The 15,484-nt window shown below is 40.9% G+C and overlaps 1 protein-coding gene across 13 annotated transcripts in view; it reads left to right on the forward strand.

Moving 5' to 3' along the window:
• Window positions 1-15,484, forward strand: part of NCKAP5 (NCK associated protein 5) — a 605,696-nt gene that overhangs the window by 535,094 nt on the left and 55,118 nt on the right. For all 13 annotated transcript variants that reach the window (XM_083581664.1, XM_083581665.1, XM_083581669.1 and 10 more), the window contains one exon: window positions 14,352-14,669. In XM_083581664.1, the coding sequence (XP_083437790.1) occupies window positions 14,352-14,669 (318 nt within the window). The remainder of the gene's footprint in view (window positions 1-14,351; window positions 14,670-15,484) is intronic.

Raw genomic sequence — 15,484 nt, forward strand, 5'->3', positions numbered from 1 at the left:
AAAATGTTGAGCTGAATTCAATGGATCTTGAAATGTTCTTGAAATTGAGGGTTGTTGGTATTGTATAGTGGTGAGGCTATTTTTCAATCCCCATCTTTGGGCTTCTTATAAAGGGAGACAAGTGATGAAAAAATAAATTTCAATGAGAGACTGGAATTGTCTTGATAAGAGAGTTTTTATGTATTATTTGATAGAATGCTTAGTAAAGATAATGGCTATAAGCAGTAGAGTTAGAATGAAGTTTCAGCATTTAAAGTACTTTGGTTATGGCAACAAAATCTGTATAAAGCATTTTCGTTCACTAGTCCTAATGCTGATTAATTCAGCATTACACTCATTCAGTTCTCTATAGCTTTCTCATTTAAACAGAAACATTAAATGGGCAATGATTGTATATTAAATTAATGTAACAGTCTTTCTTCAGTCCTTATCTGCCCACCCAGGTGTTTATTAAGTAATAAAGACATTGGTGAATTTAAGTTTTAATGCTATAATCCTACCTTCACAAATGCAAGTGAAGGCTTATTTCTTATGAGACCACACTTACGACAGTGTCAATATTTTTCTCTAATAAGTATCTGTCTATTCAGCATAACCTAATAAGTACCCAACCTAGAAGTTTGATTAAGTTACAAGTCATAGTACTAGACAGGTACAAAATCAATGAAAAACCAGAGGAATCAAAGCTGTCTAAAATGCCAGTTGTAGCTCATTTGCTTACAATTTTTAAATGACAGAACTACAACAAATTTTGGAGAATGGAATATGCCTCTCCTTGTTTTCAGCCTCTCCATTTCATTTCTCCACAGTTTTCTGCCCTACTACCATTAAAACAACAAGTCAATATCACATGCATTCTGCGCATGTCCAGTCCTCATTGGGCTGGTAGGGGGATTTTATTAATGGAATCCTTTTTAAAAAACCAGTAAGCCTTGGGTTTTCAGTCTAGCTACAGCCCCCTCCCCCAAAAGGGAAGGTTCTGAGCCAAGAAAATAATAGTGGGATGCAGGAGGAAGATCAGAGGAAGAAGGGGGTGCAGCTAGGTTGGAGGCTGAGCAATCAAGTTTTAAGTGAGACTGAGGCAGCTGAGGAGGAAGAGGAGACTGAGGCTGTGACAGATCCCCAGCCACCTGCCAATTCCACTGTTTCCTTCCCCCATCCTCCTCTGCCCCCAAGAACGAGAAGGGTGTTACATGTAGCAGAACAAAAGGCACAGAGAGCCCCTCCTTGAAGGAGTTTGTGACTGTTGGGTGGGTAGGCGGCTGGGGGGGAGCCTTAGGAGGAAGTGGAAGGCTTAGATCCTCAGTTCTGTCAGTGGTCTCAATAGGCTAGTTCTGCCTGTGGAGTTCTCTGTTGGGTTTTGTTTCTCTGAATAAAGAATCAACCTTACTGCTCATCCCTGAGTTTCTGCGCTGAACTGCAGCTGAACCATCCCTGACATCTGGTAAGGGTGAGCGAAGCCAGAAAATCCACCTTTTGGTCCCTCCTAATAGTAAGTTTTAGGCACCATGAGTTTTGTCAGGACTGGGAAGGGGAGAAAAATTCCAGCTGTGGATCACTGCCTCCCTCCGTTTCTTTTGTGATTGCCTTCTGTTCTGTAGTCAGTATGAACCAAGAAGTGGGAGGCCTTTGCTGTGGATGCTTAAGGACAATTCTTCATACCATTCAGGGTGAGAGCCTGGGTGGATTGGAGAGTGGGGCTGAGGGTGTAAGGTGGTAAGTTGCTCAAAAGCCATATAGTGGGCCCCTCTGTGTGTGTGAAAGAGGGAGTTGCCATAGATGAAAAATGGGCTGGGAACTGTTACTATAAGACCATTGGTTGTGCACGTATTTGTTAGGTATTTGGCTAAATTGGAAATGATAGCTTTTGTCCTCATTGTTGTTTTTCTTGTTTGCCTTAGGGTAGAATTGCTAATTTGTTCACTGGACCTGTTCATATGATTTTGGTATACTGTTTTTGCTCCGTTTATCTCTATTACTTTTGTGCCCTGCTCTGGGATTGAAAATATTCAATGAAAAGTGGGCTACAAGCACTGTAATTTAATAGATAAATTGATTCACTCTTAGTTTACATAAATGGGGCCTGCATCAAAATGTTAAGAGTGTGGAATGTTCCTTTGCCTGCCAGCCAGATATGCCTTCTTCCATTCCCGACCACCCAGGTTTTTTGAGTTCCTCACCCACTCCCAATAGTCAGCCACATCCTGTGGCCACTCCCCAACTTAGATGTGTGTTTAAAGGTTTTTCTGTTTCTGAAAACCTTTGAGTTCTGCCAGACCAGTTCTCTCACATGAATGGTACTGTTTTGGCTACATAGGAACTTGCACTCATAGAACTGAGTTCACTATACTTTATACCTTAGCTAGGTAACCTTTAGGATCATTTCTGGACAGTAGCATTTATACCTGGTACAACTGTTACCACCCTAATCCTCTCCATTCTGCTGGATGCTTTAAGGGTGTACCACCACCTGGAAAGGACATCTTTGTAGGCGGAGGCTGGGCTACTAGAAACCCAACATGGACTTTAGTTGTAAAGAGGCCGCAAGGACTTGACAGCCTTATGTGACACTACACTCTGTGAGCCTACAGACAAACTGATGGCCACAACACAAGATTCCAAACCTTATACAGTCGCTTCCAGACCTCCAGGGGCAGCAAGAACAACAAGCCTAAAGCCCAGAGTGGTAGACAGTGTGTATGTCTTGCAATCCAAGATATCCCTGAACCTACTCAGAAAGTGTAATTCATTAGACCATAATTTTTGCATGAAACCTAAGTTCTACAGGAATCAGTGAGGCAAGCTAGTTGCAACTGCAGTCCCATTGATTCCAATACAACTGAGATGCAGCTGACTCTATTTGAATAGTGGTGGTGATGATGGTGGTAATTTCAATTATTCAAATTTCCTAATCCTTACATAGTAGATCATAGTTCTACCCACTGCATATTAGGCCATTAGCTTTACAGATCTTAGAAATGATACTGAGTTCATACATGACCACAGGTTTAAGTACCTACCTCCCAACTTTAGCCATCCACTATGCTATACCAGCTTTTAAATGAAACCTGAAACCCAAGTATAGTCATATTTTGCTACTGTGTCAAATGGCTCTCCAGTTAGTAGTATTTATATGTATGATGATACTTGTTAACTGTATTACAACAACTATTCTTTGTTGTTACTTTACTATTTGGACCAGGTGTGGGGAAACATGCTACCACCACCCCTGCCAGATGTTGTTGGACCTGAACTCTCATCGGCTCCCAGCCAGCATGGCCAATACTTAGGAGTATCAGTTCCTGGTTTAGACTCTGTTTTTTTTAGGTTTCACAATATCCTCTTAAAAAATATAGCCAGATGCATTACATGGAAGGAAAGGATATGATTAATGGGGTCTATGCATTAAGTCTGGCACGTGTCATACTGTAATGTCTCTATTAAGCGTGACATATTTCAGTAAATAATGTTCACCTTAGAAAGAACTGAAAAACCAGAGTCAGATTAGGTGAGTGCTTTAATGAATTATTGAGATAGAGCAGAATTGTGCAACAAACTAAATGGGATTGAATGACAGAGTACAAATAGATCACACTTGCAAGGTTTACTTTTAGAACCGAAAGGCATTGATTTGGCAAGGGAGAGAAAACGGAAAAAAAAAAATTCCAAAAGTTCCTCCCATGTGAAACAAAGAGCTACGTGCAGTAGATGTATTTCTACTTCCTGCCCCCTCCCCAAAGTAGTCTTTCATCATGAAACCTCACAGTGCTTGAGAATGCAACTTATCAATGTCAGTCTTAATTTCTTCCATCAACCCTTTTGATAGAAATTGAGAAGAATCATTTAGCAATCATCTTATCACTGTTGTAGTGTTTGAACCATTCATTTTACACATGATCAGATAAAGGAATGATATTTGCTTTATCTCCTCATTTGCCATCCAAAGAAATCTATAGAACCCCTAAATGTCTTTGCAGGCATATAGTAGGTTGCCAGCTGTGAAAACACTGTCAGATAAAACCAGTAGCACTGAATCAATTTCCATTCTCTTTTTTGTGTGGGATATATATATATATATATATATATATATATATATATATATATATGGTTTTCTTTTTTTTAAAAAAAAGGTATCTATTCTGAGGTGTTGCAGTTTGATAAGAAGAATGGCAGCAGATCAAGTTTTCAGCAGCCATTTATGTGTGCACAATGTTACCTGTAATCACACGTCTTCTAGCACTTCCAGAGGAAGGCTTGTTTCCTAAGGCATCCGAGAGACAACCTGGTTTTTAAAAAAATGTATTAAACCTAACAAGAGCATGTGTATACACAGACATCATTCTTTGTAGTCACCGCTTTATGGTTTTTGAAGAGAGGACTAGAGAACTGAAATGTAACCGAAAAATTGACACTGGAAGTATACGTGCCAGTACATTTTTCATGGAAGTAGTTGAATGCCTGAAAAAAAGCATCTGTTATATGTCTTTCCATTTAAAGAACGATCCTCCTTTTATCAACTTTTTAAAGGGGAACATTAAATAATGGTTCAAAATCAACATACAGGTCTGATTTTGAAAAGAAATGCAGCATAATATCTTCTTGCTTTAAAAGTCAGCCTTCATTTTTTTAAAAAAAGAATCTTATTTATTTAAATCATTTATAGTCATCCTTTTATCAATTTCAATACAGTTTACAAAAAGTGTACATATTCAGCAGATAAAAGCACAATTAATCTTTATGTGATAGAAAATTAGTCTCCACTCTGGGCATCATCTTTGTTATAGGAATGATTGGATGTTTGCTAAACTCTGAAAGTTCTTCGGATAGACATAGTTAACAGGGACTTGTTGAAATGGTGTCATATAGAAATAACTGCACTTCAGGCATATACACATGTAATAATAAATCGTTGTAACTTGAAGATTATATAAAACCCTGTCCTCCCTGAATAATAAGAATCTACCATGCATTAGTATCTTTTAAATAATGTCAAGTTACTGTTCGTCACAGTCTGGCGGAGACAAATAATTGCTTTCTGCTTCTAAGAGATAGTACACATAGCACTTGTCTAATTGCCAATTTTTCTGCAGCATTACTGTGGCATGCAGTTTAGTTATCCCTCCACTAAGGAGAACACAATAGCATTTGGCTCAACTTCCTTGTTAAACAAAGTATTTTTTTAAAAAAAACTTTTAACCTTCCGTTTATGTAAAGCTAAAATACTGTATTGTGATATCAAGGATTCCAGAAAAACTAGTATCTTCTTTAAGCTAGATGCAGATGATATAGTGACTAATGTCTGGAAATATGTATGTGTATTTCCTAACTGATAAGCACTTGAAGAGCTGATTGTACATAGTAATGTGATATAAGTCAATGATATTGTACCCGTTTGTACCATTTGATTATTTGAACGTTGGGTAATTGAGCCTGTTTTGCTTTTTCTCAAAAAGGAAAGTGTTTCTGTTTGTTTGCAAGATCCTATCCACAATTATGTTCTATTAAGTTCAGTGAAATATATGTGCTTGCAAGTAGTTTTGTTGCTTGCTTCCCCCATGTTTTTGGCCAATCATAATGGTGGAATATGTTCTCTATGCAGTGTTGTTGTTTCAGGCTTCCGTTCTTCCAGGGTTTCTGTAAGTTGTAACTGTGGCCTGGGTTGCACGTCACACTAAGCCAAACCACTGCTTAGCACAAATGTGTGAGAGCTCCTGGAGAAGAGATTGCAGACATTTTGCTCCTCCCTGGTAGTTCTGCTGCTGTGCTGTGCTTGAGCAAAGTAAAGGCTTGACCTACTGTGCCGTCCAAAACTGGACTCGTGGCTTTATTCTCCCACAGGGTAAATATTGGTCACACTTCATAGTTAGTTTAGAGAGAGCTAAACCACAAGCCTGTGTTCAGAAGACACACTAAGCCTAGCCATTGCTTTGTTCAAGAGCAAAATGATACTGATCTCCTCTCTGGGAGCCTGCACATTTGTGCTAAGCTAGGATTGGTTTAGTGTGACTGCAAACCAGGCTTTTGTGTTCCAAATATACTTTTCAGTTAGAAACCACATGTTGGTGGCATCCATACGTCTCAGGAGAGAATGGAGGAGTGTGCTTTTGGGGGTGAAGTCAAACTGTTGGAAGGTTACAACACCTTTAGAAACCGATATAGGAGAGAGATGTTTTGTTGCAGCTGGGGTGGATGAAGGTTGTGCACAATGCAGATGCACATGGCATTACTTTTTTCTGAACTCCTCCCAGCGGTCATTCCTCCTGTGGTCACTGCTGTGGATACACAACCTGACTGTCTCCAGGCACTGCACTCATCTGCAAGGGATTCCCACACGACAGCAACATCAGTATGACATGTAAGCCAGGGTGCTCCAGTGGCCAGGTCACAAGTATCTGCTTTTAAAGTTAGTCTTCTACTTTAGATTTTGCATGTAATATGATATGCTTCATGAGAAACCTTAATGCTTTGGTGGCTTTTTATAGTATGCTTCCACTCTTGAAAGGGTCAAGGTTTTTGTAATTGTTATACAGGCCACCCCGGATTTGGGGGGGGGGTTGTCTTCTAGGTCTTCACACGCATCAGTGGAGCGTGCATAAGCCCGTTCCATCCCGCTCCATCCTGCTATTCCCTGTTATGCCCCCATCCTATCCCTCCCTCCAATTACACCCCCTTTCCAAGCCACTTCTGGGTCACCATGATGCGCAGTCATGGCCGCACATCAATTGGACAGGTGCAAATCGGTCATTGTCTGTACATTGGATATAGATATAGATGTAGACAAGCTTAAAATGTGAGCCAGCTCCCTATTCAGGAAATGAGTGAAGGCCATTTAGATTTTAGAGTAGATGTCCACCAACATGTAACCTGGCTCTGACAGGAACATAGGACGCTGCCTTATACCAAGTAAGAAAATTGGTTACTCTAGCTCAGTAGTGTCAATACTGACTGGCAGCATCTCTCCACAGTTTCAGACAGGGGTCTTTCCCAGCCCTCTCTCTGCCGGCAATTGAACCTTGAACTTTTTGCATGCGAAGCGTGTGCTTTGCAACTGAGCTATAAGGTTGCACTGTTGAATCCTAAATCATGTAAGACCCATCAAGTGAATTAATATTAATTACCCACCAATTTTCATTCCAGAATTATGTCTCCAAAGCTCAAACTAGCTTTTATATTTCAGACATTTGTTGCATGGAAAACACACTTCTTGAAATAAATCAGTATTCGAATGTTGGCTTTAAATCATCACCATTTGTTACTAACTGCTGCTTCCTGCTTAGCTACCGCTCGCTTCAGATTCAGAGATTAGAATGTCATTTAGTCTGGGGGAGGTGAATTTGTGTTCTGAAAAGGAGGGGAAGCCATTTCCGATGCCATATTTGTATCCATTCATTCTTTTGTGTCGGGCCTGGCCTATGTAAAAATCAGAAGGTCATTTCTGGCAGATTGTCCTGTATATATTGTGGCTGATGTATTTAGGTCCTGTAATACTATTGCCAGAGTAGACATGGGGACAAGAGTTGACATTTGGATTTGTTGTAGGGTCTGGTCCTTGTTTATTTCTCTGTTGTGTTGCCTGCTCTTGCTGCTGAGTAGATGTTTTTGGTTGAGGGTGGGGTCATCGGTAAAAAAAAAAAAAAGAGTACAGAATTGTCACCTAAGGAATGTGAGTAGTATCATTGTCCAGGATAAGCTTTAGATATCTGATGATTTGTTGTAGTGGTTTTAGCTGGGAGTCATAGGTAACAAGAAGTGCTCTGGGTCTGTTTCATAGTAGATTATTCCTTGATAGAAACCAGACAGAAGCATGTAAATATCTGCAGTAGGTTTCTGATATAAGTTGGTGTTTGTATGTCCATTATGTAGTTGCACAGTAGTGACCAGAAAGTGGATGAACTACATGGGCTGATTTAGGCTCAGATGAGTAGTGTTAAGTAGCTCAAGCCTTAGTTGAACTATATTTCACCCTTTTACAGCCATGTCAAGTTTACACCTGACAACTGGGGGTCACACTCTGTGCATCTGAAGGATCTGGTCCATGAAAGCTCGTGTTATAATAACATTTGTTAAGCTCTTTAAGGTGCCACAAGACTCTTTTTGTTATTTCTGCTGCAAGAGACTCACAATACTTTCCCTGTGGAAATTATTACTGAAGGTGGTTTCACTGCTTCTCAGACTTGTACATGATTTGGCTTTAAAAAAAAACTATAAACAACTGCTTCGTTCAGCTTTGACTAATTAGATCAAATGATGCTATAGCCCTAAAGAAATAATCCACTTTAAAACTGACATTGATTTGGCAGATATATATTAGTGTGTGTGTTTTTTCACTTGTTTTAGCATTTCCGAGAATGGAAAGGACAGGCAAATAAAGAGATCTGCTCTGCCATCTGTAGTTTGAGATTGTCTTGCCAACAACACATGTAGCTTAAAAGTGTTCATTAGTAGCACACAACAACAAAAAAGGCTGTAAAAACCTATTTGCATTGGAGGTGCTATGAAAAAGAGAGACTAATATTTGGAAGTTAGAACATTTAAAAATTATTGGGCCAGCCTGGACTGTTATGGTCTCCACATATTTTTTTATAAGGAACAGTTCAGTGCAACTTTGAAGGTGTAGGCATGTCCCATTCTCACTTATGGCTTGCAGAACAAAATTACTAATTTTACAGCAAGGGCTGAACAGAGGAACAGAGTGGCTGGGGTCCATTAATTAAATGTGATTCCAAATGATGTTGCAATGTTTATTTTTAATAATGTGTACTCTGTTCTTCTGCACAGCAGTAGTCACTCATACACACAGCAGTAGTTAAAAATTCAACAAAAGCAAAAGCATGAAAATTGTCAACAGAATCAATAGTTTGTTAAAAGGGAAACTTTTCAATTGAGTATACTGCTGCAGTGCACTTTATATGGGGATGCCTTTGAATATGGCTCAGAAATGAAAGCTAGTGCAGAATGCAGCTGGATGTTAGTTGGGGCAAGACACTCTGAGCCTATTACTCCAGCTGCAATGGTTGCCAATTCATTTCTGGGCTCAGTTCAAAGTGCTTTAAAGCCCCAAATGGTTTGAAACCAAGTTAAGTGAAAGGACAGTGTGCATCCATGTGAATCCATGTGAACCATCAGAGGTTCTGCTTATGGATCCACCAGTGGATACAGTTAGATGGGTGGCCACATGAGATAGGGATTTTTCATTGGTGGGACCCTTTTTATGGAACTCCCTTCCCGGTGAGTTTTATGTAGCACTCTCCTTATTTTCTTTCAGAAGAGCCATAAAATATCATTCTGGTCAGCTTTCGGTTAAGATGAGCTGGGGTGGCTCATATTCAGTGTTGGGAATGAGGGTGCTGGCTATGGTATTTTTATGTAGTCTTGGTATCTCCTGATTGTCTGCCTTATATATAAGGAGTTAAATTATGTATTCGTTTTAATTACGTAGTTCATAATGTTTTATTGTGTTGTGATTTTTATTGCGAGCCACTTTGGGAGGAGCTGTGATCCTGAAAAGCAGCATAGAGGATGTCAGTATAAATGAATAAGCAGAGAAATAGAATTGGTAGCAGAACACAAATAGAGGAAACTAACCTAACTTTTTGGAGCAGAGTTGCAGCGTCACATACAGGGTGCCATGGCAGAAAATGCACTCTCTCATGTTGCCACAGCCTTGGCTCAGAAACCAATGCATTGTTAAAGGCATGGTTTTTAGGCAAAATATTTATATGGGATCATATGAGGAGAACTTCTTAAGATTCACAGTTTGAACGAATGAAAACAGAATTTGAAAGAGCCTTGCTTACTAGGGCAGAGTTAAATAACTAATGGAGAATATTATAAAAACATCAATACATAGGAACATAAAATTGAAAGGGAAAAGATTTGTTACATCATTCTGAGTATCGTCAGCCAATATGAGATAGCTCACCGCAGTATATTCTGAAGTCCTTTATTCAGTCTAATTTGAAATTGCCCAAGCAGTGGAACTTCTAACTTTTCCCTTGAGGAAATCTGCCACAATTTTAAAGAGCTCGCTATCGAGAGATGTTATCAGACATTTAGCCTAAATTTTGCTCAGATTTAAGCCAGCACTTCTAAATCGGTCTCTTGGGTATTTACTTTTTAAGCTACATGTAAATTGCCATTACAATCCTTTTAACCGCTATTTGGAGATACTAGCTCCAGGACACATGGGTAATATATTTAAGTGACAGAGGCTGTGTTCATGTGAACAAAAGCAAATATCATTAGGTCCTTCAGTAGGAGTTAATCAGAAGTCTGTGCCTTCCGTTTGGTGCTGTTCATGCTTTGTATACCTAAATGCATTCCTAACTTGCCCTCCACCCAAAAGAGAATATAGAAATGATGTGAAGGGTGGGATCATGTTTTGCACTGAGCACACCCAGGATAAAAGCAGGATCCCACATCCTACAAGCCATATGTTTAATGTAACATATTGGTGCTGAGGTTTGTTTGTTTTTTGGAAAGGATATAATCTTGTTGGTGGCTCCAACAGAACAAGCTTTTTCAGTGTTTGCATCATTTCATCACTTATACAGTGGTACCTTGGGTTACAGACGTTTCAGGTTACAGATGCTTCAGCAGGAGGCCCCATTAGCTAAAGTGGTGCTTCAGGTTAAGAACAGTTTCAGGTTAAGAATCGACCTCCAGAATGAATTAAGTTCTTAACCTGAGGTACCACTGTAGTCTGTTCCCATTTCTTTTACCAAAGTTTGTGGCCCTTCTTGTTTTCCTCATTTGGAGGATACTTTCATTTTCTAAAGGAAGCCTTCTTGCCTCTAATAATTTCCTTAACTCTGTCTGTTGACCACATTGTTGTCCTCTTGGCCCTCCTTGTACCTTTCCTGATCTGCAGTATACATATTAGCCGAGCTTCTATTATTTTGGTTTTGAATAACCACCAAGAATTATTGAAGGATTTCAATCTCTTCCTTTCAACCTCCTTTCTACCAGTCCCATTTTGAGGAAATTTCTTCATTTGAAGGACTCAGTGCATAAGTCATCATTTCCCACTCCATCACAAACCCCATAAATGTAGATTGATGATAGGAACCAAAATTATAGTTCCATTGACAGCCATAAGCAGGGATCCAACACAAAATGTACAGAGGGAGAGGAAGGAGGGAGGAGCTGCCGTAAACAGAGTTACAGCATGTAGCTGTCTTGACTCTAGAATTCAGAGAACAAAAGAGGCTTGGGCTGGAGTTTTTCTCCCTTGGAAATAAATCTTTTGAGAATTGCAAGCTCTGGTTGTGAAAGAGTGTGCTGCCTTTCTATATGGCTGCCTATAGCAGTTTCGGTTTCTTTGTCTACATCATTCCCTTTTGCCACTAGACATTTGAATTCATTTCTGTAAAGCAGTGGTTTTCAGTCAGTGTGCCATGGGACCCTGGGGTGCCTTGAATGATAGTCAGGGATGCTGTGGGCAACACTGGCCTCTGTCCCTCTTTTCTTCCCTCCCTCCTCTGATACCCTCTCACATCTCTGCCTTCCAAAGGCTTGCACAGCTGTTTATTGCAGCAGCCCTGGCTATAAGCTCCACAGGCAAATGGTGCTTCTGGGAAGCACCTTTATTGGGGGGGGGTGGAGAGAAGCTCAGAGACCAGGGGCAGCAGCAGCAGCTGCCTGGAGGACTCCCAGGGAGAGGTGAGAGAAGAGGAGGTTGAGGGAGGCCTCCACAAGCAAGGGTGTTCAAAAAGGGGTGAGGGGCTGCCAGCTCTACAGGCAACAGATGACATAACTGGGCTCCTGAGCCCCACAGGGGTGCCGCAGAAAGAATGTAGTTGGTTAAGGGAGCCATGGACTCAAAAAGGTTGAAAACCTCTGCTGTAAAGTTTTCTCCATTATCAGTGCTTTAAGGGGGGATTTGATTTAATTGCCTTCCAGTTCTGGAATATTTGATATTTCTGATATTACATGTACGGTGCAAGCTGAAGAGGTGGGCATCTAATTTGTACAAGTAGAAAGATTCTGTCATGTATTTGTTTTCTTCACTGTACAAAACTAATGACCCTGCTGAAACTAGAAATGAGAATTAAAATGGTATTCAGCAAAAGGAAAATAAATTAAGCCAAATTGGACATAGTGAAGGCTTCTGTTATAGTTGGATGCTGTGGTCAGAAAATATATTATTGTAAAGAGGGATTCATAGACTACAGCATCATGTGGTCTATAATAAAATATCTGAGGCCTTACCACTCCACTGACAGACATGAAAATGTCAAAACAAAACTCATCAATGAAAACAAAAGGCTTAGGAAAGCAGAATATTTTCTGGATTGTCTTCCATCTCCACCTCCCTGCAATGTTAGTGAATACATATAGATCAGACCATGTGGTGAGCATGATTAGATTTGAATGTACCTGCAGGGCTGTTATGGTTGCCACTGCCAGCACCCTTTGGGAAGAGTTGCTTTTTAAGCCTGACTTAATACTCTGCACAAAAGAAGCAAGCTGAGTCAACTGATCACACACTCTGAGCTTTAATTCCATGTACGGGGGCTGTCCGTGGTGCTGAAATGGCAGTCAGCTATGCAGAAGCAAAATTACCGTATTTTTTGCCCCATAGGACGCACTTTTTCCCGTCCAAAAATGAAGGGGAAATGTGTGTGCGTCCTATGGGGCGAATGCAGGCTTTCGCTGAAGCCTGGAGAGCGAGAGGCGTCGGTGCGCACCGACCCCTCTTGCTCTCCAGGCTTCCCGCAGATCTCCGCAAGCCGTGGGAGCCCGCGCCGGGCTCCCGCTGCTTGCGGAGAGTTGCCTGCATGACGAAGGCTGGGCACACTGAGCCCAGCGCCCCCAGACTTCGCGCAGCTCTCCGTAAGGCGCGGGAGCCCTGCGCTGGGCTCCCGCTGCTTGCAGAGAGTTGCCTGCATGACGAAGGCTGGGCGCGTTGAGCCCAGCGCGCCCAGACTTCGCGCACCTCTCCGCAAGGCACGGGAGCCCTGCGCTGGGCTCCCACTGCTTGCGGAGAGTTGTCTGCATGACGAAGGCTGGGCGCGCTGAGCCCAGTGCTCCCAGACTTCGCGCACCTCTCCGCAAGCCGCGGGAGCCCTGCGCTGGGCTCCCGCGGCTTGCGGAGAGTTGCCTGTTCTGGGGGCTGGGGTCGGGGGAAGCTCGGGCTTCCCCCGCCCCAGCCCCGCGCCTGGGGGAAAAAAATTTTTCCCCTTTATTTCCCCCCCAAAAAAACTAGGTGCGCCATATGGGGCGGTGCGTCCTATAGGGCAAAAAATACGGTACTTCCAAAGTTATTCCAATGCTTTCTTAATCTCACTTTTTGTAAACTGAGAATGTTTTCCTACTCAACCAAATTTTATCTGAAGTTAAGTACATGTAATAGCTAGAAGGTGTGTTTACTATATATATATAATTGGTCCTGAAAAAAACCCTATGATTTAAGATACTCACATTCTACCTTGACATTTATTCTGTGTAGCCTGTAACCCCATAGAGTTCCTATACTGCATTGAGGTTTCTGTGCTATAAACTAGTGAGGTGCAAATGAATTTGGATGCCCATACTTGAGTTATATAACAGGGACAATATTTCTTGCTGAAGTCCCAGCTATTGAAGACTGGCACATCCACAAATAATTAATGAACTGGCTAAACAGGCAAACATAATCACTGGTAGCAGCTAACTCTTTTGGATTGAGATGCCTTCTGTTAACTCAGTGAACATAATCATATATTGTTGTGAATAAAATCAGCCCACGGCAGTGTGTGGAGTCTAAACAATAATAGAAAAAAGCTGTGATGTAAGTCCCCCTAGAAAAAAACAAAATACTACAGTTGTAACAAAAGGTATCATCTTACCAACTGTTTTATTCTTTGAGCTTTGTGTACAAATGCTCCTGATTAAACTGAATTCAATTGCATACTTAAGCACTTTGCTTAAGAAGATTATGAATTGGGCCTTTTATAATGTATGTCTCCTAATCAAACAGACACAAGTTAGTCATGCAGCTATGATTAATTCTGTGCTGAGTTTTTTATTTCAGTTGAGAAACAGCACTTTTTTCTTACAAATGAAAAAATAATCTAAGCCAAAATACTGGAAGGACCCCATTACCATAAGCATAGTACTTCTTTGGTACCAAATATGTTTGAACCTACGATCCACTGGGTCTGTTCTAGACCAATATTGTACATTATGACCAACAGTGGGCCTCTAAGATCTCCAATGTTTTACCTAGAGATGCTAGAGGCTGAACCTGATGCCCTTTGTGGGTGAAGCCGTTTTCCCACCGCTGCACAAAAGTTGTTTCTTCAAGGTGTCCTTTGTTTTTTGTAGTTTTTGTCAGGTTCTCCAAATTACACTGTATTCCTCTTTCTTAGAATCCTGCTGCCAAATGAGGACGCTGGACAGTGGGATAGGAACCTTCCCTCTTCCGGACTCAGGAAACCGCTCGACTGGACGACACGTTTCTAAACAAGAACTGGATTTAGAAGCTGACGTTTTCATATCACCTGCACAAGGTTTCCCTCCGGCTTCTTCTGAGAAAGCCAAGACCCTTGAGCGAGAAGTGCCTTCAACAGCTAATAAGGACCAGGGATCTGTGGAGAGCATAATAACACATTCAACATCAGATCCTGCCATGACTGCTAAGGGTGTACAGACTTTTCAGAGTCGCCTTCCAAAGCCAGCTTCTGCAGGTAAAATGACAGTTGTACTGGAAATTAGATCTTTTGTGCCCTGGTGCCTGTTCCCATTAGTGGAGACCTGTACTAATGACATTGGATGAAAGACATATGAAATGTACAGCTGAAAAGACTCTTCAAGTCACTGCAGAAGGTTAACAAGCTGGAGACTGCACTGACATGGAAATCTTGTTAAATAAAATACTAATCTATAAAAAAAATTGCTGTATGATACACCATGTCTATAAGCAGCCCAGTGATAAATTTAAAGCATACACCAGGAATGTTTACCAAAAACAAGTCCAAGAGGCTTCAGAAATGTCACAACTTTTGCTTCCTAAATTTTCTTTAAATATAGATATGACAGTATTGTGAAAGTTAAACAGCAGTTGCTTTGCTAATAGAATGTGGTGACTTCTGATGAATGTTGGAATGAAATTTTCTTCCAATGAAAGGACAGGTCCCCATGATTACTCCTGTAATATGATGTTTACATTTTCAAAGTTAATACCAGGGATTAATGGACTGCTGCCCTCTTGTTGATCAGCATGTGTTGAATCCCTATTAAGTTAGTTGAACTTTAGTGGTATTTAAGTCCTGGTATCTTTTTACATAGATTTAAATGGGACCTAAGTGTAACTAACGTTATCCAGCTTGATGTGTCAAACCTTTCATGAAATATAATAGACATTTTATCATAATCAGGCTGGCTACTACAAGGGATGCAAGCTGTGTCATGCTTAGCTTATATTAAGACACCCACTGCTTGTTAAGTGTAGTTGTTGAGAGTCCTGTTTAATTCATGGCACTGTTAGGGTGGTTTAGAAAAG

The sequence above is a fragment of the Podarcis filfolensis genome, assembly GCF_964270895.1.
Source record: "Podarcis filfolensis genome assembly, chromosome: 1".
Classification (NCBI taxonomy): Eukaryota; Metazoa; Chordata; class Lepidosauria; order Squamata; family Lacertidae; genus Podarcis; species Podarcis filfolensis.